Source organism: Hemiscyllium ocellatum, chromosome 8 (genome assembly GCF_020745735.1).
Source record: "Hemiscyllium ocellatum isolate sHemOce1 chromosome 8, sHemOce1.pat.X.cur, whole genome shotgun sequence".
Taxonomy (NCBI): domain Eukaryota; kingdom Metazoa; phylum Chordata; class Chondrichthyes; order Orectolobiformes; family Hemiscylliidae; genus Hemiscyllium; species Hemiscyllium ocellatum.
Genome location: NC_083408.1, coordinates 37,536,673 through 37,560,937, shown reverse-complemented (window position 1 = coordinate 37,560,937; position 24,265 = coordinate 37,536,673). Strand labels below are relative to the sequence as shown.

The following is a 24,265-nucleotide window of genomic DNA, read 5'->3' as shown; positions in this document are numbered from 1 at the left end:
GTACACTCTAGTTGTAAATTTGCAAAGCAAACTATCTCCTACAAAGGCTAAGAGGATTTCACTGCCACTTCTAAGAGGGATTATGCTACTGGCTATTTAGCTGCCAGACGATCTTTCCATTCATCGGTTCGAGCATTGAGTACTGTAGTTGGGACATCATGTTACAGCTGCACAAAATGTTGGTAAAGCTACCGTTGGAGTACTGTATACAATTCTGGTCACCCTGCTATATGAAGGATGTTATTCAACCAGAAATAGCTAGGTCGAATTAGACTCATTTATAGAGTTTTGCAGATATGGATGGATGTCTAAGAAACAACACAGATGACAGTGGATTGCTTCCTAAGTGAGGTCCTTAAAGTGCTCAGAATAGAAAGAGAAAGACTCATTTCCTTCCTGCTTACCAAAGGTAAGCAGAATGAATGAGGATGTTTGAGAATATAGGAAGTATCGTTCGTGAGTTTGTGGGCGAGACCAAAATTGGTGGTATAGTGGACAGTGAAGGAGGTTCTCTAAAAGTACAACAGGATCTTGATCGAGTGGGCTGAGGAATGGCAGATGGAGTTTAATTCAGCTGCTGGGCCAGTAGACTGAGGAATGGCAGATGGAGTTTAATTCCGCTGAATGCGAGGTGAGTTTTGAGAAGACTTGTAGCTCAGGTTGAGGTTCTGCATGTAGGTTTGCTCGTTGAGCTGGAAAGTTCATTTCCAGACATTTCATCGCCCAACTAGGTAACATCTTCAGTGGGCTCGGGGTAAAGCATTGCTGATTCCTGCTTTCTATTTATATGTCTGGGTTTCTTTGGGTTGATTATGTCATATCTTGTGGTGATGTCATTTCTTGTTCTTTTTCTCAGGGGGTGGTAGATGGGGTATAAATCAACTAGAGTTCTGGTTGGAATGCCATGTTTCTAGGAATTCTTGTGTCTCTGTTTGGCTTGTCCTCGGATGGCTGTGGTGTCCTTCCTCATCTGTATATAAGGATACTAGTGAGAGAGGGTCATGTCATTTTGTGGCTAGTTGATGTTCATGTATCCTGGTGGCTAGTGTTTTGCTTGTTTGTCCAATGTAGTGTTTGTTACAGTCCTTGCAAGGTAGTTTGTAAATAACATTAGTTTTGCTTATTGTCTGTATAGGGTCTTTCAAGTTCATTAGCTGCTGTTTTAGAGTATTGGTGGGTTTGTGGACTACCGTGATGCCAAGGGGTCTGAGTCATCTGGCAGTCATTTCTGAGAGGTCACTGATGTAGGGGAGAGTGGCTAGGGTTTCTGTACGCATTTTGTCTGTTTGTTTGGGTTTGTTGCTGAGAAATCAGTGGACTGTGTTCATTGGGTACCCATTCTTTTTGAATGCACGGTATAGGTGATTTTCCTCTGCTCTGCGTAGTTCCTCTGTGCTGCAGTGTGTGGTGGCTCGTTGGAATAATGTTTTGATGTAGCTTCGTTTGTGGATGTTGGGATTATTGCGTCTTCTGTAGTTCAATATTTGGTCCGTATGTGTTGTTTTCCTGTTGATGCTGGTTTGAAATTCCCCATTGGCTGTTTGCTCTACTGGGACATCTAGGAATGGCAGTTTGTTGTTTTCCTCCTCTTTTGTGAACAGGGTAGTAAATAGAACATTTGGCATGCTTCTTTCATCGGTTAAAACATTAAGTACAGGAGTTGAGACATCTCCTTACTGCCGTACAAAACTTTGGTAAGTGACAGTTGGAGTACTGTGTACAATTCTGGTTGCCCTGCTACAGAAAGGATGTTATTAAACCAGAAGGAATGCAAAAAAAGATTTACTAAGATATTACCAAGACTGAAAGGTTTGACTTGTAAGGAGTGGCTGGACAGGCTGGGACTTTTTTACCCCTAACACGTAGGAGGCTGAGGGGTAACCTTATAGAAGTTCATAAAATCATGAGGGGCATGAATAGCAAAGTCTTTTCCCCAGAGTGAGTGAGTCCAAAACCAGAGGGTATAGACTTAAAGTGCGAGGGGAGTGAGGAGAAACTTTTCCACGCAGAGGCTGGCGTGTGTTTGGAATTAGCTGCCAGAGGAAGTGGTAGAGGTGGGTACAATTACAGCATCCAAAAGACATTTGGACAGGTACATGAATAGGAAGGATTTAGAGAGATCTGGCCGAATGCAGGCAAATAGTTCAATTTAGGAAACCTGTTCGGCATGGAAGAGTTGGGCTGAAGGGCCTGTTTCCGTACAGTAGTACTGAACTCTATGCTACCATTGGCTGTATACATATTTTTACAGCAAGTTTTGAGAAGATTTGTAGCTCAGTTTGAGGCTTTGGATGTGAGTTTGCTTGCTGAGCTGGAGGTTCGCTTTCAGACATTTTGTTGTCATATTAGGTAACATTGAGCTTCCGGTGAAGTACTCGTGTGAATGACCCGCTTTCTACTTACATGTTTAGAATTCCACTGGTTGGTGCTGTCGTTTCCTGTCGTGATGCCATTTCTTGCAGTGATATCATTTTCTGTGCTTTTTCTCAGAGGGCAGTAAATGGGGTCTACGTCAGTGTGTTTGTTAGAGTTCTGGTTGGCCCACCAGAGGCTCACTGTTGACTAGTATGGTGACAAAGCGTCTGAAAATGAACTTACAACCTCAGCGAGCAAACTCATATCCACATATTTTTCTATGTGGCTTATGTTAGCCCTGCCTTTATCATGAACTTCATTTTATCAACTATGCAACCACAGGCAATGAATCGTAAAACCTATTTTGTATGAGCTCAATGGTATAACCAAGAACATAATAGAGCACAGCATTATTGTTCTCAAGGAATTCTTCCATAGTGTGAATTGCTCTGTGAAGCACTGTAGTTCTCACTTGAGTTTCAAAATGTTGTGTAAATATGTCATTCAACCTTGTTATTGTGAAGGAATGGCACTTTGTGCCATTGATTAGATGTGGTGCTAAGGAGCTGAAGCATAAGGAGCAGACTGTCCAGCAGTACATAGAAGGAGAGGGAAGGAAGCCATTGTGATGTCCTTTTCTGTCTGGGCTTCACATGATAGAATATTTAACAATTGGTATCAGTAATCTCAAAGACATCCCTCCAGTCATTAACAGTATCATGTTCCTTAATTTTCCTCAGTGACCCTCACAATGTTCTCTGCCAATGCAAAATAAAAATATTGCAAAATATAGTTCAAGCAACATATGTAAATTTGGTCATAATGACCAAATAAAATAAAATCCTTTGTACATTCTGTTGGTGCGTATCATCCATGTAATAAGACCATTGGCCGTAGGTGCAGAAGTAGGCCATTCAACCCACAGAGTCTGATCTGCCATTCAATGATCACATGGTTAATCAGATCATCCTCGGCTCTACGTTCTTGCATTTTCTCTGCAACCCTTGATTTCTTTACTGATTAAAAATTTGTCTTCAACACCTCCAAAAATACTCAATGGCCTAGCCTCGACAGTCCTTAGTGGTAAAGATTCCACAGATTCAGTATCCTTTCAGAGCAGAAATTTCTCCTCGCCTTTATCTTTATTCTGAGATTATACCCTCTGCTCTTAGACTCTCCCACAAGGGAAAGCAATCTTTATGCATCTACCATGTCAATTTCCCAAAGAATGTTTCTTCTGTGTTGTTAAACTTATGATAGGATCAGTGGATGAGTGCCGTCAACAAACACATCGACCTGGACCCAATATACTGGCCACTGCAGTGGACAGCAACTGACAACCGGAAGCGGCAGAGACAAGGCATTATAAATGCCAGAGGAAACAGCACAGAAGCACTTCACAGGAGGCTCCCAAGCACTGAAGATGTCACCTAGAAAGGGGACGGAACGTTTGCAACAAAAACTCCCAGCTCGGCGAACAGAACCACAACCACGAGCACCCGAACTACAAATCTTCTCCCAAACTTTGAAGGATAAAAAGAAATTACTTAAGTAAAATGTTATCTTCTGTTCAAATTGGGGTCATAAGCACAACTTCAGGACTTCAGCAAGGTGTTTTGGCTCTCCAGGAATTCTACTCCAGGAACAGCAATGAGGACATTGATGCCCCAAGAGTCCAGGCTTTGGGTCTATTGCTGGCAGGAGTCTCCGTTTCTGGCACCGGAACAACCAACAAAGCAATCTCTGGGCCTACCACCACCATGAGTCCAGGCTGCAGGCATCATGACTGCTGCTAGGAGTCTACTTTTAACAAAAGCATCTAGAGTGATGATGCCAGTAGTCTGAGCATCCACTACATCACTTACATGTGGAGTGAAGCCGCTTATTCTGCAATGAAATTTATAACATTGGTAGATTCCACATGTGTACAGATGGAGGTAACTGCTGGAAGTGGTATGCTGCAAACATCTTGCACAAAGTTCCATCACCAGCTGGTGCTGGACTCCTCCATACCCCTCAGCCTTCTCTTTGACTTTTCAGGACACCAAACACTTTGTAACAAATGCCCATTAGCCGCCTGCTGTAATAACAAAAATTTCTCATCTGCTTCTTTGCTCTTTCTCATCTAGCAAAATTAGTGTGGGACCTTGGTGAGTAGCAACTTGAAACATTCTCCTTCTCCAAATCCCCTGAGAAACAACTTTCCACCACCACTACCCTGTCTCCTACCTTCAAGCCAACTTTGTAACTAAGTGGCTAGCTCTTCCTGGATTCTGTGATCTAACATTGCTAACCAACATACCATACAGAACATTGTCTACATGGACTTCAACAAGGCGTTCAACAATGTCCACCACTCCGCCTTCATCAATTTTCTTTGCCACTTCTTCAAAAATCTCAATCAAGTTAATGAGATACAGTTTCCCATGCATAAAACCATTTGCAAGAAAGCAAGAATTCTTTTTCTTTCGAGGAAACTGTGCTTATCAGTTATTTAGTGCTTGATTGAAGATTCATATCTGTAGAATAAACTAATATTGATTGTGTTTTGTGTTGCAACAAAAAAATTGATTTCATGTACAGTTAAATATGATCTGTAACATAAGTCCAGATCAGAAGTTAAGTGTTGTAAAGTGCTGTTTTGTTTTGGTGAGTAGTTGGTTGATTGTTTTTCATAAATTTCTATTTCTACTCTGTAAATTGGTTTCCTTACTTACTGTCACCAAATTTGTTCTTTTTTTTTGTTGTCTCCTTTTTGAACCTATAGTTGGAGCACCCACCATTAGTTTGACTGCTAGTAATGCAGTCTAGAACAAGTCATTATTTTATTTTTGTTAAATTGTGTCTATGCTTCAAACAATTCCTTGTTCATATTGCAAAAAATGGTCTCAGAATACTGGATTGAATAGCAACCAAAAGGCTAATATACCATCATAAAAACATAATATTATACAGGGTGAAAATATCATTTTAACCCAATGAGGCTCCTACATTTACCTACTTTCATTCGGTGAACAATTTCAAATGATTTTTCATTACTTAAATCCAGTAAGACATCTCTTATTTTTGGGGAAGAGTCACCAGACCCCTAACGTTAACTCTGATTTCTAGTCACAGATGCTGTCAGACCTGCTGAGCTTTCCCAGCAACTTCTGTTTTTATTTCTCTTATTTCCATTCATCTCCTCTGTACTTACATTCCTGATGCACTTTGATCTAAAAAGCTGCCAATTTCATTAGAGGGGAACAAAACAATCAAATTAACCATAGAATTATTATATTAATAATTGACCAATTGAATCAAATCAACCATCGAATTATTACATTAGTAATGGACCAAACTTGAGAACAGCACCTAACATTGATTTTGAAGGATAAGATGTTATCAGACCAACATTCATGGCATTTTTTAAGAAACTGGCATCCCAAGCATCTTAAATAAAACCCAAAAATATGTCACCTGTTACAAAGTTCCACACTAAGGTCTGCTGTGTAAACCATGGGTATACATTACATGATACATTTTCTGAAATATAGGAATCAAAAGATGGTGTAAGAACAAATTTAGAAGTTAGAGGCTAGTATGTTCAACCACGAATGATGAGAATGTTTTTAGAAATGAGCTTGAATCAAATCATCGGGCCAGGTTTGATAAAAGCAAATTTAGTTTAAATAATTCAACTTTTTTTTTGAATGAAAGGTAATTGATCAGGGAAGGCAATTAATTTAGTAATTACCACCTACCAAAAGAGTGTCACATAATAAGCCCTTCCACAAAGTTGAGTTTCGTGGAATAAAAAGAATAGTGGTGATATGGCTACAAAACTGATTTAATGGTATAAAACTGAGTAGTGGTGAATCAAAGATTTTGTTTGGTTTGGGAACAGTGAAAGGAACGTGGTCGGATTTTCCAAGGGGCTTAGAACCACTGCTTCTAATAATTTATATTAAAGGCTGGTCTTGGATGTACTGGACATAACTTCAAAAGTGTCAAGCTTGGATGTATTGTGAACTGTCTGGACAGTAATGATTCACAAGCTGATGACATGGGCAGAAGAAGTTTAAGGCAGAGAGGTGTAAAGTAAATTGTGTGGAAAGAATAAGGTGAGATGATATAGACTATAGGGTTCAGTTCAAACTGTGTTGCAGGAATACAGAGAACTGGAGAAATGTGAAGAAAATTCTAGGAGGTTGAGAAAATGGTTTAAAGGAGATAAGGGATCTGGATTTTGTAACTAGCAGGCAGGCAGAAAATAGGTGTTGCAATGTAGAGGAGACCATGCTGTGAGCTGTGATTATAATAGACTAGATTGAATGTAGTCATTGGTAAGTCACTGCTTCACCTGAAAAGTCTGTCTGGAACCTTGGGTAGTGAGGATGGAGGAAGGGAATGGGCTGGTCTTGCATCATCTGTGGGAAAATGGGGGTTAGGGAGTAGAGAAGAAAAGCACAGGGTCATTTTGGAGTGAATGGTCTCTCCAGAATGCTGACAAGGGAAGGGAAGGGAAAATGCCAGGTGATGGCATTGCATTGGAGGCAGCAGAAATGGTGGCTTATTATGTATTTGGATATGGATTCTGGTGTGTTCCTGGTAAATGAGGGCTAGTGGGTGTGAGAGAACCATTGTTTTTTTTCTCCTCTCCTCTTAATGCATATTTTTGACTCCATTATGATTCAGTGAGGACTGTGACATTTTTCTATCTTGAAAGCACTAGGAACAAAATAAATTGTGATTTCTGCTGCTCTGACCAATACATACTCAATATATAGCATTACCGTAAAGATTAAAGTTATCAAATACGATTCTGTTTTTTATAACCTCTACCAACTAGCAAAACCGTTATCTTTTTTGATATATGTGAAGTTTACTAACAGGTCTCGCTTCACGAGGTGAACCAAGAGATGGTATTAGCTTGAAAATGGAGCAGGAAATGTGATCCGCTGATATAACATTGTAACATACAATAATTACCTATGAACTTGGACTGCATTGACTTAATGTTAAGAGTGCTGTGTGAGATTGCATTGCTTCCCATATACTAAATTTAAAGTTCCTCTGTCAATAACTCTCCTTTATTTCAGCAATCATTTTTGTCCACCTCACCCCCACTCCAATCCATGTTCATTTTATTTCCCTTATTCTAGTCTAAGCTTCATTGTTTGTGACAGTACTTCCAGTTGTCTTGACTCTGTTCCTGAAATTTTCTCCTTGAATGCCTGCACCTTGCAGCTGCCTCTTTGATCTTTGAACTTCATTCTGTTCACTTGTGTTTTCCCTCACCATTTCTCAGTGCTGGTTTACTGCTCACCATAATCTATGTAAAACAGTTGTAAACTGTATTGACAATGGAAAGTATGTTTATTTACAAGTTTATATTCAACTCAAACTTACATCCCTCAGAATATTGTCTGGATCCTTTTCAGGTAACCACAAAGGGATGCGAGACTGTTGAGATGACATTGAGGAGAAATGGCCTAGGCCAGCTTGGTTTCCATGTTAACTATGAAGGCATTGTAGCAGATGTCGAACCCTATGGCTACGCATGGCAAGCAGGTCTCCGACAAGGCAGCCGGCTGGTGGAAATCTGTAAAGTTGCTGTGGCAACTCTGACCCATGAACAAATGATTGATCTGCTACGAACATCTGTAACAGTTAAAGTGATCATCATTCCACCCCATGAAGATAGCACCCCTCGCAGGTATGTTCCCTGAACTGAAGTTTTTGCTGCTCCACCCAAATTCAGCTTACTGTATTCCTCAGTCACAGCCCTTCCCTACCTGTTTCATGTTCACAGATCTTCACCTTATAACTCCTAGTTTTTCCCAACCTTGACTATTTTGGTTCTCTCCCTCCCTAACTTTGGAATTCTTTCCCATAGAGGGCTTATAAAGGCTGGGTTGTTGAGTGTCTTCAAGGCTGATTTTTTAATTGTAAAAGAATCAAGGAGGCCAAGGCAGGAAAGTGGAGTTGAGGATCATAAGATAAGCCATGGTCTCATTGGATAGTGGAGCAGACTCAATGAGCTGAATTGCTTGCTTCTACTGTGCCACATGCTCTTATGGATGTGCTTTAATGAACCTTTGCAGACTTCATTTGACTATGCTGTTCATCATTCACATAGTTTATCTCAAACTATTCAGTTTTCAATTATGTTAATTTTTTGTCTTTCGGAAGCATTGGATCAGCATTTATTTATTCTCTATCTACAATGCTTTTTTAAAAAAAAATTGAATTTAAACCTTTGAGAATGTTGCTAAACAATTGAACAGTGGAAGGTTGCCCATGTCAATAGAGCAACCTTTCTAAAAGTATGAAATTGACTGATTAGACTACCTTGTCTGGCTAAGCATTTTGTTGCATTACGTTTTGGTTAGTGAAGCTATGTAAATCTGAAAATTCTTGAATTAACCTTCCATTGGTCCTTAGCTTGACTGATTTTAAGCTTCAGATTATGGACAGAGCAATCAGCTTGCCAGAAGGAAGTTTCTGTTCATTGAGAAATGATGAACATGAAGATTTCAGCAGAATCTACTCAACAGCAGTATTTGTAATTAACTCAGTTCAATATTTCAGTGGGAGAATACTGTCGATGACAATCTTTGGGCTGTCCTCTCTTAGAACACAGCATGACTTCCTATGTTGCACAAATGGCCTTATGGTGATATTCTTCAAATGACTACAAAGAGTTTAATAGGTTGTCACAAATGTGACCATTCCCGAGTCAGGGTTCATAAGAACTTAAGAACTTGAAGCAGGAGCAGACTATCTGGCCCTTTGAGCCTGCTCCGCTATTCAATAAGATCATGGCTGATCTTTCCGTGGCTTACCCACCTAGCTCAGCTCCACTTACCCACTCTCTGACCATAACCCTTAATTCCTTTACTGTTCAAAAAATTATCTGCCTTAGCTTTAAAAACATTTATTGAAGAAGCCTCAACCGCTTCACTGGGCAGGGAATTCCATAGTTTCACGTGGTTCTTGCTACAGAAGTTAGTTCTCAATTCATTCCAAAATCTGCTCCCTCTAATTTTGAGGCTATTCCCTCTTCTAGTTTCATCCACCAGCGGAAACATCCTTTTTACTTCTATCTTAACTATTCCTTTCAGGATTTCATATGTTTCTATATGATCCTCACTCATTATTCTAAATTCCAATGAATATAATCCCAGTCTACTCAGTCTCTCCTCATAAGGCTCAACTCCAGAATCAACCGAGTAAATCTCCTCTGCACCCCCTTTAGCACCAGTACATCCTTTTTCAAGTAAGGAGGCCAAAACTGCATACAGTACTTGAGATGTGGCCTCACCAGCACTTTGTACAGCTGCAGTAAAACCTGTCTGCTTTTGGACTCTAATCCTTTAACAATGAAGACCAAAATTCCATCTGCCTTCCTAATTACCTGTTGAACCTGCAGATCAATCCTCTGTGATTCATGCACAAGGACACCCAGTGCCCTCTGCATAGCAGCATGCTGCAATTTTTTTCACTATTCAAATAATAGTCCTTTTTTACTGTTATTCCTACCAAAATGGATGATTTCATATTTACTAACATTGTACTCCATCTGTTAGAACTTTGCTCATTCACTTTAACTAACTATGTCCCTTTGCAAAGTTTCACAGTCCTCTGCACGCTTTGCTCCTCCACTCGTCTTAGTCATTTGACGGACTACGTGTTCCCAACTCCAAATCACATATGTAAATTGTGAATAATTGCATCCCCAACACTGACCCCTGAGGCACACCACTAGTAACTGACTGCCAACCAAAATAGGACTCATTTATTCCCATTCTTTGCTTCCTCTTTGCCTGTAATACTTTGCATCTTTATCTCATCCGACAGCCTTTCGTGTGGCACCTTGTTGAATGGTTTTGGAAGCCTAGATGCACATCTGCTGGGTCTTCATTGTCCACCATGTTTGTAACGTCTTCATAGAATTCCAAAAGATTAGTTAAGCATGACCTGCTCTTCATGAACCCATGCTGCCTCTGCCCAATGAGACACTATTTATCTAGATGCCTTGGTATTTCTTCCTTGATAATTGACTCAAGCATTTTCCCTACTATAGAAGATAAGCTAACTGGTCTATAATACCCTATCTTTTGCCTGTACCCCTTTTTAAACAATGGTGTCACATTTGCTGTTTTCCAACCTGCTGAAATTGCCCCAGAGTCTAATGAATTTTCTTGAACAGTATGTAATGGAACCTGGGAATTTATTTAGATTAGATTCCCTACTGTGTGGAAACAGGCCCTTTGGCCCAACAAGTCCACACCGACCCTCCAAAGAGTCACCCACCCAGTCCCATTTCCTTCTGACAAATGCACCTAACACAAGGGGCAATTTAGCATGGCCAATTCACCTGACTTGCACGTCTTTGGACTGTTGGAGGAAACCGGAGCACCTAGAGGAAACCCACGCAGACACTGGGAGAACGTGCAAACTCCACACAGACAGTCACCCGAGGATGGAATCAAACCTGGGACTCTGGTGCTGTGAGGCAGCAGTGCTAACCACTGAGCCACCGTGCCGCCCCATTAGATTAGATTCCCTACAGAAACAGGCCGTTTGACCCAACAAATCCACACCAACTGGCTGAAGAGTAACCCACCCAGACCCATTTCCCCCTGACTAGTGCACCTAAACCTGTGGGCAATTTAGCATGGCCAATTCAGCTAACCTGCACATCTTTGGACTGTGGGAGGGAACTGGAGCACCCAGGAGCAAACCACGCAAATGTGCAAACTCCACACAGACAGTCGCCCGAGGCTGGAGTCAAAGCGGGTTCTGGCACTGGGAGGCAGCAGTGCTAACCACTGAGCCACCAAGCTATCCTAGATCTGGTCCTGTGCAATGAGACAGGAAAAATTAATTGTCATAGTTCGGGATCCTCTTGGAAGGAGTGATCACTATGTTTGAATTTAGAATATAGATGGAAAGTGTGAAGGTAAAATCCAATCCAAGGCCTGGGTTTAAACAAAGCTTCCTGATGAAGGGCTTGTGCCCGAAATGTCGAATTTCCTATTCCTTGGATGCTGCCTAACCTGCTGTGCTTTAACCAGCAACACATTTTCAGCTGTGATCTCCAGCATCTGCAGACCTCATTTTTTACCCGAAGATTTTAAACAAAGGAGCCTACAATAGTTTATCACAAATTACTATTTGTTATTTCTCCCACAAACTCTTTTAGCATACTGGGGTGCATTCCATTTGGGCCATGAGACCTGTGTACTCTTAGGTCCATTAGCTTGCCCAACACAACCTCTTTCATGATCATGATTGTTTCCAGGTCCTCACCGACATTCGTCCCTTTGTCAATTGCTCGCATGTTATTCGTGTCCTCTGTTGTGAAGACCAACACAATACCTATTCAATGCCTCAGCCATTTCCTCATATCCTACTACTAAATCCCCCTTCTCCTCCTCGAAAGGACCGATGTTTACGTTAGTCAATTTTTTTTTTGTTTTATTTCATATATCTAGAAATTTTTGCTATCTTTCTTAATATTCTGAGCTAGTTTTTCTCATAATCTATCTTCCTTTTCTTCATAACTCTTTTCGTGGTTTTCTGTTGACCTTTAAAGCTTTTCCAATCTTCTAGTTTCCTGCTGATTTTGGCCACTTTGTATGCTTTATCTTTGAATTTGATAGCCTTCCTTATTTCCTTAGGCACCTGACAGATCGCCCCTTTTTCTTATAGTCCTTCATTTTCACTGGTGTGTACTTTTGTTGAATACTTTGAAAAATTGCTTTGAAGGTCCTCCACTGTTAGTTAACTGTCCCACCATAAAGTCTTTGTTTCCAGTGTACTTTAGCTAATTACTCTCTCATCCTATTGTAGTCTCCCTTGTTTAAGCACATGACCTTAGTATTAGATTTTAACTTCATACTTTCCATCTATATTCTAAATTCAACCATACATTGATCACTGCTTCCAAGAGGCTCCCTAACTATGACATAATTAATTCTTCCTGCCTCATTACACAGGACCAGGTCTAAGATAGCTCGCTCCCTCCCCAGTTCCATTATGTACTGTTCAAGAAATCTATCGTGGGCACATTCAATGAACTCTTCCTCAAGGCTAACCTGACTGACGTGGTTCGACCAATCGACATGTAGATTAAAATCCCCCATGATAATTGTCATACTATTTTACAGGCATTAGTTATTTCTTTGTTTATTGCCTGCCCCCATGTGCTATTATTATTTTGTGGCTGAAAGACTCCATCTATGAGTGCCTTTTTCTTCCTAGAATTTCTAATTTTCACCCAAATGGATTCCCCATAGAACCTATATCATCTCTCGCCACCGCCCTGATGTTGTCCTTAAATATCAGAGCTACATTATCTCCCTGTCAGTCCTTCCAAATAGTCTGATACCCCTGGATTTTTAACTCCCAGTTATGACCATCTTGCAATCATGTCTCCAAATGGCTACTAAGCCATATTCACTCATGATGTTTTGTGCCATTAACTCACCTAACAATTTTATCATTGCCTCAGATGGATATCCTGATTGTTGTCCTTCTGGATGAGGAGCGATTAACTTTTTACAAATGTAATAAGAACAAAAGGGTAGCTAGGGAGAGAATAGGGCCCCTCAAAGATCAGCAAGGCAGCCTTTGTGCGGAGCCACAGAAAATGAATGAAATATTAAATGAATATTTTGCATCAGTATTTACTGTTAAAAGGATATGGAAGATATAGACTAGAGAAATAGATAGTGACTTCTTGCAAAATGTCCAGATTACAGAGGAGGAAGTGCTGGATGTCTAGAAACGGTTAAAAGTGGATAAATCCCCAGGACCTGATCAGGTGTCTCCGAGAACTCTGTGGGAAGCTAGAGAAGTGCTTGTTGGACCTCTTGCTGAGATATTTGTATCATCAATAGTCACAAGTAAGGTGCTGGAAGACTGGAGGTTGGCAAACGTGGTGCCACTGTTTAAAAAGGGCAGTAAAGGCAAGCTAGGGAACTATAGACCGGTGAGCCTGACCTCTGTGTGGGCAAGTTGTTGGAGGGAATCCTAAGGGATAGGATGTACATGCATTTGGAAAGGCAAGGACTGATTCGGGATAGTCAACAAGGCCTTGTGCGTGGGAAATCATGTCTCACAAACTTGATTGAATTTTCTGAAGAAGTAACAAAGAAGATTGATGAGGGCAGAGTAGTAGATGTGATCTATATGGACTTCAGTAAGGTATTCGACACGGTTCCCCGTGGGAAACTGATTAGTAAGGTTAGATCTCATGGAATACAGGGAGAACTAGCCATTTGGATACAGAACTGGCTCAAAGGTAGAAGACAGAGGGTGGTGGTGGAGGGTTGGTTTTCAGACTGGAGGCCTGTGACCAGTGGAGTGCCACAAGGATTAGTGCTGGGTCCTCTACATTTTGTCATTTACGTAAATGATCTAGATGCGAGCATAAGAGGTACAGTTAGTAAGTTTGCAGATGACACCAAAATTGGAGGTGTAGTGGACAGTGTAGTGGTTACCTAAGCTTACAACAGGATCTGGACCAGATGGGCCAATGGGTTGAGAAATGGCAGATGGAGTTTAATTCGGATAAATGCGAGGTGCTGCATTTTGGGAAAGCAAATCTTAATGGAAAGGTCTTAGGGAGTGTTGCTGAACAGAGACACCTTGGAGTGAATGTTCATAGCTCCTTGAAAGTGGAGTCACAGGTAGATAGGATAGTGAAGAAGGTGTTTAGTATGCTTTCCTTTATTGGTCAGATTTGGGAGGTCATGTTGTGGCTGTACAGGACATTGGTTAGGCCACTGTTGGAATATTGCGTGCAATTTTGGTCTCCTTCCTGTCGGAAAGATGTTGTGAAACTTGAAAGGGCTCAGAAAAGATTTACAAGGATGTTGCCAGGATTGGAGGATCTGAGCTATAGGGAGAGGCTGAACAGGCTGGGGCTGTTTTCCCTGGAGCGTTGGAGGCTGAAGGGTGACGTTATAGAGGTTTACAAAAATATGAAGGGCGTGGATAGGGTAACTAGACAAAGTCTTTTCCCTGGGGTCGGAGAGTCCAGAACTAGAGGACATAGGTTTAGGGTGAGAGGGGAAAGATATAAAAGAGACATAAAGGGCAACTTTTTCACATAGAGGGTGGTACATGTATGGAATGAGCTGCCAGAAGATGTGGTGGAGGCTGGTACAATTGCAACATTTAAGAGGCATTTGAATGGGTATATGAATAAGAAAAAGGTTTGGAGGGATATGGGCCGGGTGTTGGCAGGTGGGACTAGATTGGGTTGGGATATCTAGTCGGCATGGATGGGTTGGACTGAAGGGTCTGTTTCAATGCTGTACATTTCTATGACTATGACTTCTTCAAGCATTTGCATCAGGGTTAACTGAAAAGGATTCCTATCCTTTGTGGATACCTTTCTCCCAGTACACATGCATTTTTATTTCAAACAAATCAATTTAACTAGGTTTTGTTGATTATAGAAGGAGGGAGTTTATTACTTAGTAAATGTGAGAAGAAGTAATGAATCAACACAGATGTACAATGATCAGAAATGAGAAGTCAATCCATCGAAAAATCAAGTCTAAAGAAATATGGATAAGTTTGGTGTTCATAAACTTTTCCATCTTTCTCTGGGTATACCTTGAAGTAATGATTTGTATGTGATACTGTAAAGGTAGTAGGCCTTTGCAATTGTTCAGCCCCTTCGTAGTGACTATTTTGCCTCTAAAATAGTTCCACTTGTTTGAGTAAGGAAGCAATCTAAATCGGGCCTTGCAAGAATACTAATGATTGCACACAAAAAAGAAATTAGAGAGAGAGAAATCTTTTCTTATCAAAACTTATCAGAATGGGAAGAAGAGTTAAGGTAAAAAGAGAAAATTGCCACATGGGTTTATTCAATGGAAAGGACTAAAGCCATAAACAATCATATGGTCATGATTTCCTCATGATAATAGTTAGTTGGATTTAGAATGCCTAACAAACAATGGAGTTAAGAACTGGAATAGAAAAGAAAGCCAGCAAGTAATGTAAGAGATTTACAAGTATTTAATAGGAAGAGTCATAAAAGCTTGTGTTCGCCCTCCAGAGTGAGTGTCTGAGACTTGAAAATGGAAAACAACAGTAGAATCATTGAACAAGTATTTTGCATTTGTCTTCACCGTAGAAGACTAAGACAACTTCCCAAAGGTATTTGAAACAAGAAGTGAAAGGGTGGGAGGGAATTAAAGTAATCATTATGATCAGGGAATAGGTATTAGGAAAATTATTAGACCTAAAGACACTCAAGTCTCCAGTGCCAGGTCAATTGCACCATAAGTGTGCAGAGGTGGTAAAGGTATTGGTTATAATCTTCCAAAATTCCTTAGATTCTGGAAGAGTCTCAAAAGATTGGCAAATATCAATGCAACAATTCTATTGAAGAAAAGAGAGACACTGAACAGTAGACTCTAAGTCAGTAAGCATCCAAAGAGCAGGAGAATCGATGTTTAGGGCATAAGCCCTTCTTCCTGAAGAAGGGCTCATGCCTGAAATGTCGATTCTCTTGCTCTTTGGATGCTGCCTGACCTGCGCTTTTCCAGCAATACATTTTCAGCTCTGATCTCCAGCATCTGCAGTCCTCACTTTCTCCTCTAAGTCAGTAAGCTGAACACCTGTCAGAGGAAATTGCAAAAATCCAGTATTAAGGAAGCACAGCAACTTGGAAAATTTTAATGTTGATTAGAGAAATGTGGTTCAAGGATGGAGAGGACTGGCAGCTTAATGTTCCCAGATACAAATGCTACAGGAAGGACAAAAAGGGAGGCAAGAGAGGAAGGAGAGTGCCTCCATTTTTGATAAGGAATAGCATTACAGCTGTACTGAGGGAGTATATTCCTGGGAATACATCCAGGGAAGTTATTAGGGTGGAACTGAGAAATAAGAAAGGTGTGATCACCTTGCTAGGATTGTATTATACACACCAAAATAGTCGGCGGGAAATTGAGAAACAAATTTGTAAGGAGGTCTCCATTATTTGTAAGAATAATATGATGGTAGGGCATTTTAACTTTTCAAACATAGACTGGGGCTGCCATAGTGTTAAGGGTTTAGTTAGAGAGGAATCTAAGTGTATACAAGTAAATTTTCTGATTCAGACTATGGATGTACCTACTAAAGAAGGTGCAAAACTTGACTACTCTTGGGAAATAAGGCAAGGCAGGTGACTGAGGTGTCAGCAGTTGGGGCTAGCAACTATAATTCTATTTGTTTTAAAATAGTGATGGAAAAAATAGGCCAGATCTAAAAGTTGAAGTTCTAAATTAGAGAGAGGCTTATTTTGGTGGTATTAAGCAAGAACTTTCAGAAGCTGATTGGGGGCAGATGTTCACAGGTAAAGGAACGGCTGGAAAATGGGAACCCTTCAGGAATGAGATGACGAGAATCCAGAGAAAGTATATTCCTGTTAAGGTGAAAGGAAAGGTGGTAGGTACAGGGAATGTTGGATGACTAAAGAAATTGAGGGTTTGGTTAAGAAAAAGAAGGAAGCGTATGTCAGGTATAGACAAGATAGATCAAGTGAATTCTTACAAGAGTATAAAGGCAGTAGGAGTATACTTAAGAGGGAAATCAGGAAGGCAAAAAGGAGACCTGAGATAGCTTTGGCAAATAGAGTTAAGGAGAATCCAAAGGGCTGTTAAAAATACATTAAGGACAAAAGGGTAAGTAGGGAGAGAGTAGGGCCCCTCAAAGATCAACAAGGTGACCTTTGTGTGGGGCTGCAGGAGATGGAAGAGATACAAACAAGTATTTTGCACTAGTGTTTACTGTGGAAGGGGACATGGAAGATATAGAATGGAAGGAAACAGATGGTGACATCTTGAGAAATGTCCATATTACAGAGGAGGAAGTATTGGATATCTTGAAACGGATAAAGGTGAATAAATCCCCAGGACCTGATCAGGTGTACCCTAGAACTGTGTGGGAAGCTAAGGAAGTGATTGCTGGGCCTCTTATTGAGATGTTTGTATCATTGATAGTCGCAGGGCTAGCCATTTGGATATATAACTGGCTCAAAGCTGGAAGACAGGGTGGTGGTAGAGGATTGTTTTTCGGACTGAAGGCCAGTGACCAGTGGTGAGTCACAAGGATCGGTGCTGGGTCCTCTTCTTTTGCGAGGTGCTGCATTTTGGGAAAGTAAATCTTAGCAGGATTAATACACTTAATGGTAAAGTCCTCAGGAGTGTTGTGGAACGAACAGACCTTGGAGTGCAGGTTCATAGCTCCTTGAAAGTAGAGTCACAGGTAGATGGGATAGTGAAGAAAGCATTTGCTTTGCTTTCCTTTATTGGTCAGAGTATTGAGTACAGGAGTTGGGAGATCATGTTGCGGCTGTACAGGACATTGGTGAGGCCACATTCGGAATATTGCGTGCAATTCTGGTCTCCTTCCTATTGGAAAGATGTTGTGATTACTTGAAAGGGTTCAGAAAAGATTTACAAGGATATTGCCAGGTTTGGAGGATTTGAACTATAGGGAGAATAGACTGTGGCTGTTTTCCCTGGAGTGTTGAAGGCTGCGAGGTGACCTTATAGAAGTTTGTGAAATTATGAGGGGAATGGGTAGGATAAATAGACAAAGTCTTTTCCCTGGGGTGGGGGAGTCCAAAACTAGAGGGCCTACGTTTAGGGTGAAAGGGGAAAGAAATAAAAAGGACCTAAGGGACAACTTTTTCACACAGGGTGGTACGTGTATGAAATGAGCCTCCAGAGGAAGTGGTGAAGGCTGATACAATTGCGACATTTTAAAAGACATCTGGATGGGTATATGAATAGGAAGGGTTTGGAGGGATATGGGCCGGGTGCTTGCAAGTCGTATTAGATTTGGTTGGTTTATCTGGTCGGCATGGACAGGTTAGACCTAAGGGTCTGTTTCCTTGCTGTACATCTCTATAACTCTGAGGTACATGAATAGGAAAGATTTGGAGGCATATGGGCCAAATGCAGACAAGTGAACTGAATTTAGTTTGGGCACATGATCGGTGTGAACTAGTTGGACTGAAGGGTCTATTTTCATGCTGTACGACTATATGACTTGGGCTCTGGCAGGTGCAAAGAGATTGATCTGCCATCTCACAAAAGTATGCTCTTTTCTTTGTGAAGCTGTTCTCTCAGTGCTCTCACCCAATTCAGAAACGCTGGCCCCTTTCAGGTGCCAATAACTAACTGTCTCCTGCTCTTCTTTTCCTTCACTCATTTAGGTGCTGGCAACTGTCTTTGGGTCCTTCTCTAGTCCCACTCCAATCACCAGCTTCTAACTTTCTCTTGTGGTCACAGCATTTATACATTAGTTCCAGTTCAGTCTTTGATCACTCGTATCCCCAGGATGTTGATAGGAGAAACTTCAAAGTATTGCCATTAATGTGCAAAAGACAACAGTTGCATTTTCTATTCTTGGAGGCTGTCCCTGCCTTCAATTTGCGAGGCATAATTTGCTTACTTATCAGCCAAAGCCTGAATGCTGTCCAGGCCTTGGTTCATTTGGACATAGACTACTTCCATATCTAAGGAGTCACAAATGGAGCTGAACATTGTTCATTCATCAGTGAACATTCCCAGCTCTGACCTTATGATGTGGGATGGTATTTGATGAAACAGCTGAAAATGGTTCAGCATAGGGAACTAGGCTAAAGACTGTCTGCAATGATGCTGTGTTGTTGAGGTGAGTTGAACCTATTCAACCTTTTTTTTACAAAGTTAGCCCTTCATCCCAGGTAAGAGTCAAGTTGGCATTAATTGAACTGCTTCTGATGCAATTATTTATTTTTTTTCAAAACAAAACAAAAATAACCTGCATGTTATACTCCAGATGTGGTCTCAGCAAAAGTTATTCTCAGAAATAGTAAAACTTCACTCCATTTATGTGCCACTCTCCATGCAAAAACTGGAACATTTCATTTGCCTTCCTGCTGTACTTGCACATTAATGTTGATGATTCATGAACGAATGCACCTGGCTCCGTCTATATTGAAGTTTTCCAATCATTTTGTTTAAATATACATGCTTTTTTATTCTTCCTGCTGACATGAATGAGTTCGCATTTTGTCACATGAAGCTCTATTTGCAAATTTTTGTTCACTTATCCTCGTGATGCCCCTTTTTGGGCTTGACAGCTTCTGAAGAAACTGTTTTCCTGTCTTACTGCCATTCACAAATATAGCTACTATACATTTGGTCTCTTCATCCAAATCATTGACATAGATTGTATACAGGCACTCCATTAAATACATCTTACATACAAAAAGAATGCATTTATTCCCAATCTGTTTCCACTTAACCAATTAATTCTTTCTCCATGCTTATACATTACCTCCTACACCTCGTGCTTTGATCTTGTGTAGCTATTTTTAATGTAGCAAGTACCAAAAACCTTTTGGAAATCTAAGTGTGCCATATCTACAGATTTCCTTTCAATAACTTTTCTTGATACTTCCTTAAAGAAATGTAAGCTAGGAGAACAAAGTCATGTTGACTTTATTCAATCATAGAGTCATAGAGATGTACAGCACAGAAACAGACCCTTCAGTCCAACTCATCCATGCCAACCAGATATTCTAACCCAATCTAGTCTCACCTGCCAGCAACCAGTCCATATCCACATTAAGCTGCCAGTCCTGTCCATCCCTGAGCCATGTTTCTGTAGTTGCTATGATATCCCAGTCCCATTTTCCTATCCATCCCCTGAGTTCATCTGCCTTCCATGTTAGGCCCCTTGCATTGAAATAAGTGCAGTTTAATTTATTAGTCCTACCTTGTCCCTGCCTGCCCTGACTGTTTGTTTGACTCATTTCTGTTCTCAACTGTACCAGTCTCAGATTGACCTCTTTCCTCACCATCTCCCTGGGTGCCACTCACCCACCTTACTAGTTTAAGTACTCCTGAGCAGCTCTAGCAAATCTCCCTGCCAGTATATTAGTCTCTTTCCAATTTGGGTGCAATCCGTCCTTCTTGTACAGGTCACCTGTTCAAATGTCTTTTAATAATTCGAACTGTACCTGCATGTAATACTTTCTCTGGAGGTTTATTCCACGTACAAACCACACTCTGTATTAATGAGTGGCCTCTCAGGTCCCATTTAAATCTTCCACCTCTCACATTAAAATTATGCCCTCCGGTTTTAAATTCCTTACTTTCAAGAAAAAAATCTTTGCTATTCTCCCTAACTGTGCTGCTCATGATTTTATAAACTTCTAAGGTCTTCCTTCAACCTCCTAAACTCCAGTGAACGAGATCCCAGTCTATCCAGCCACTTTTTATAACTCAAATCCTTCAGTCCCAGTAACATCCTTATAAATCTTTACTGCACCTTCTCCAGTTCAATAATATCCTTCCTATAGCAGAAATGTTTTCCATGTTTCTCTTGACTGGCTCAATGGTTTAAATCTGGAAACATTGCACCTGAAGAGTACAGTTTTTTTTTTATATAGATATTTTTATTGGGAATTTAACATTTTGACAAATTTACAAAAATAAGCAGAATTTTCAAGCACAAACATTAATATAACAATAGATCTTAAATATATAATCATCAAAATTCAACTAATCCACAATCATCCAGAGTGTATAGTTGAGTCGCTTACATCCTTCAAATAAGAGAAAATGTTCTCTAATACACTCATAACAGTATGATAAAAAGGAAGCTATTTCCAAACAATAAGAACAAACAAAAAAAAAATTAAACATGTTTGAATGGAGATCTTTCCCCTTGTTCTCAGGGGGCCTTACTACCTTTCCAACGTTCCACCATATCCTCTCCCAAACAGTGTCCCACCCTCGACCCGGGCGCTCCTTAATAGGATTTAGATATAATACCGAGCTAGAGTTAACAGTGAGCACCGCACCCCCACCCCTCCCCACCCATACCTGAGTATATCTAATAGCATCAATGCCACGTACAAACACACATAACTATAAAATTACAACTCCAACAGATTACAGTTAAGTATAATAACATAGCAAGGAAGACAACCCCGCTCCCAGAGACAAAAGTAAAGTAGAATAAAGTATCCATTTCTCCCCACGGAGTGTGGGAGAGGCAAGCCAACATAAATTGTCTCTTACGATTTATTTAACCGAGTCTAAAAGTTTCTTGGCCTCTTCCGATGATCTAAAATTATACTCGGATCCTTTGTGGGTAAAGCATAACGTCGCTGGGTAGCGTAAGGTGTATTGAATTTCTAAGTCTCTTAAACATTTCTTCACCTCATCAAACGCCTTCCTTCTTCGTGCCAAAGCCGGGGAGAAGTCCTGAAATAACATAATCTTGGATCCTTCATGGATCATAGCTTTAGGATCCTTTCTAAGCTTTCTGGAGGCATCCAGGAGTATCTGCCTCTCCCTATAACTCTGCAGCCGGAACAGGACCGGGCGTGGGCGCTGGTTTGGGCCAGATCCGCGTGCTGCGACCCGGTAGGCCCACTCCACCCTTACCCGGTCAGTTTCAGCCCCCAGGTTTAAAAGCTGGGGCAGCCATCGCTCCAGAAATGCTGCTAACTGTCCTTTCCCTTCTTGCTCTTGAAGGCCCAGCAACCGAATATTTTTTCTCCGATTTCTGTTGTCAATATCATCGATGTAAATTTCAAAGGCCCTGATTCTCTGCTCCAGAGCTCGCACCTGTTCTGCAGCTGTTTGAGCTGCAGCCTCGGAGGTCGTGGCCTTTAGTTCCGCCCCCTCCACTCGGCCCTGCAGCTCCTCCATGGTTTGATTCTGTTTCTGCAGCTTTTCTTCGAATGCATTCCATCTCTGTCGGGATTCTGCGATGAAATTGACGAGTGTCGATTCCAGTCTAGCAATCATCTCTATAAGGCCTGTTTTTATATCAGCTGCAGCCGGAGGAGAGGAGGGTGGGGGAGGGGTCTTTGTTTTCTGAGAGCTGCGGGGTCCCTTTGATTTACTCATTATCCACTCAGTATTAGACTGTTTAAATATAATATTCAGCAGCTAATTAAGATTAAAGAAATTTTTTGGGTGGTTTGGCAAGTGTGGTGGGGGCAGGAAACCCACTTTACCCAGGTTTTGGGAAGGGCTCTGTAGACTCAGACTTGCTGAGTCGCCGTCATCTTGGAACTCCCTGAAGAGTACAGTTAAGAAATTCACTTAAACTCGTTAAACTAATTAGATGGAATAAAAATAGCTGGACAAACAGACCAGATACTACTCTCTGGAGCAACAGCAGAGTCCTGAAGGCTGCATTGTCTACCTGGTGCCAAGTTTCAGGACACTTCTTCAGTGTTGGAGAGAAATGTCGAATGGGAGGACTCCACGAAAAGCCAGCAACCCAGGTGGAACTAGGAAAGAGGCTCTGCTGAGGGATTAAGAATAGCTCCAGGCACAGTTAAAATATGGACCTACAAAGGTGTTAATCTCTGAATTACAAACTGTAGCATGTGCAAATTAAAGAAGCATTAACAAGATTCAAGAGACTTTGATCAGATGGGCCAATGGGATAAGGACTAGCAGATGGAGCTTAATTTAGATAAATGTGAGTTTAGCATTTTGGTACAGCAAACCGGATCAGGACTTAAACAGCTACTGGTAGCGAAGGAGTTGAAAAGTATGGGACTGGAAAAGCACAGTAGTTCAGGCTGCAGCTGAAGAGCAGGAGCATAAACATTTCAGGCATAAGCCCTTCATCAGGAATGATGATGTAGGGCTTATGCCTGAAACACCGACTCTCCTGCTCCTTGGATGCTGCCTGACCTGCTGTGCTTTCAGAGCACCACAATTTTTGATTTTGACTCTGCAGCAGCTGCAGTCCTCACTTTCTGTCAGCTACTGTAGGGCCCTGGGGATTGTTAATGAACAAAGAGATCAAGGGCCGCACATGTATAGTTTCTTGAAGGTGGAGTCGTAAGTGGACAGGATGGTGAAGATGATATTTGACACGCTTGCCTTCATTGGTCAGGACTTTGAATATAGGTGCTGGGATGTAATGTTGTGGCTGGACAGGACATTGGTGATGCCACTTTTAGAAAACCATGTACAATTCTGGTTGCCCATCTGCAAGAAGGGTGGTACAGAATTTGAGGATTTTGCCAGGATTGAAGGAGTTGAGTTATAGGGAGAGGTTGAAAAGGCTGGAATATCAGATGCTGACAGATGTGTAATAATGTTTTACATGGCACGTTACTGAGCGTCTTCTGAGGGGCCTAGGGTCAATAGCCAAAGTCTTTTTTCTCGAGTAGGGGAGTTCAAGGCTAAAGAGCATAAGTTTAAGATGAAAAGGGAAAGATTTTAAAAAGGACCTGAGGAGTAACTTGCTCAGAGAAGGTAGTGTGTTTGCAACAAGCTGTTGGAAGAAGGAGTGGAGGCATTCAATTGCAACATTTTAAAAGGTGTATTAACAGGAAAGGTTCAGAGGGATAGGTGTCAAATACTGACGGATTAGGGTGTCTGGTAGGCACGAACGAGTTGGACCAAAGGATCTGTTTCCGTGTTGTATGACTCTAGACTTTATGCATGTGCGCCTCAGATTGCTGCGGGAGAAATTCATCCTGATATATAGAAACTGACACCAATACTGGGGGGAGAGAGAGATTGATGTTCCACTGGAATGGACTTTAGTTGAACCATGCTGGGACAAATGTCCTGGCAAATTCTGTAACTCGGGGTTGTAAATATATATTTGAACTAAATTGGAAGATTTAGTTTGATGTTTGAAGAATGAAAGAAGAGCATGCATGTCAAGTAGTGAAGAGGTGAACAATAATTAAATGTGCTGGGAAGGGGTTGAAAATATATGCAGAAGAATGCAGCAGAAGTTAGAACCAGAATAAAAAGTAAACTGGAAGGTCAATGTTTAAGGCTATCTCATAAACAGCAGGAAACTTTAGGCCATTTTACCTAACATCTGTTGTTGGGAAAAAGCTACAGTGCATCGTTAAGAAAGAAAAAGCAAA

General features: G+C 41.1%; 1 protein-coding gene across 5 annotated transcripts in view; it reads left to right on the top strand.

Annotated features, from left to right (window-relative positions):
• sipa1l1 (signal-induced proliferation-associated 1 like 1) overlaps positions 1-24,265 on the top strand; it is a 370,728-nt gene that overhangs the window by 267,749 nt on the left and 78,714 nt on the right. For all 5 annotated transcript variants that reach the window (XM_060828818.1, XM_060828813.1, XM_060828816.1 and 2 more), the window contains one exon: positions 7,779-8,053. In XM_060828818.1, coding sequence (XP_060684801.1) covers positions 7,779-8,053 — 275 coding nt within the window. The remainder of the gene's footprint in view (positions 1-7,778; positions 8,054-24,265) is intronic.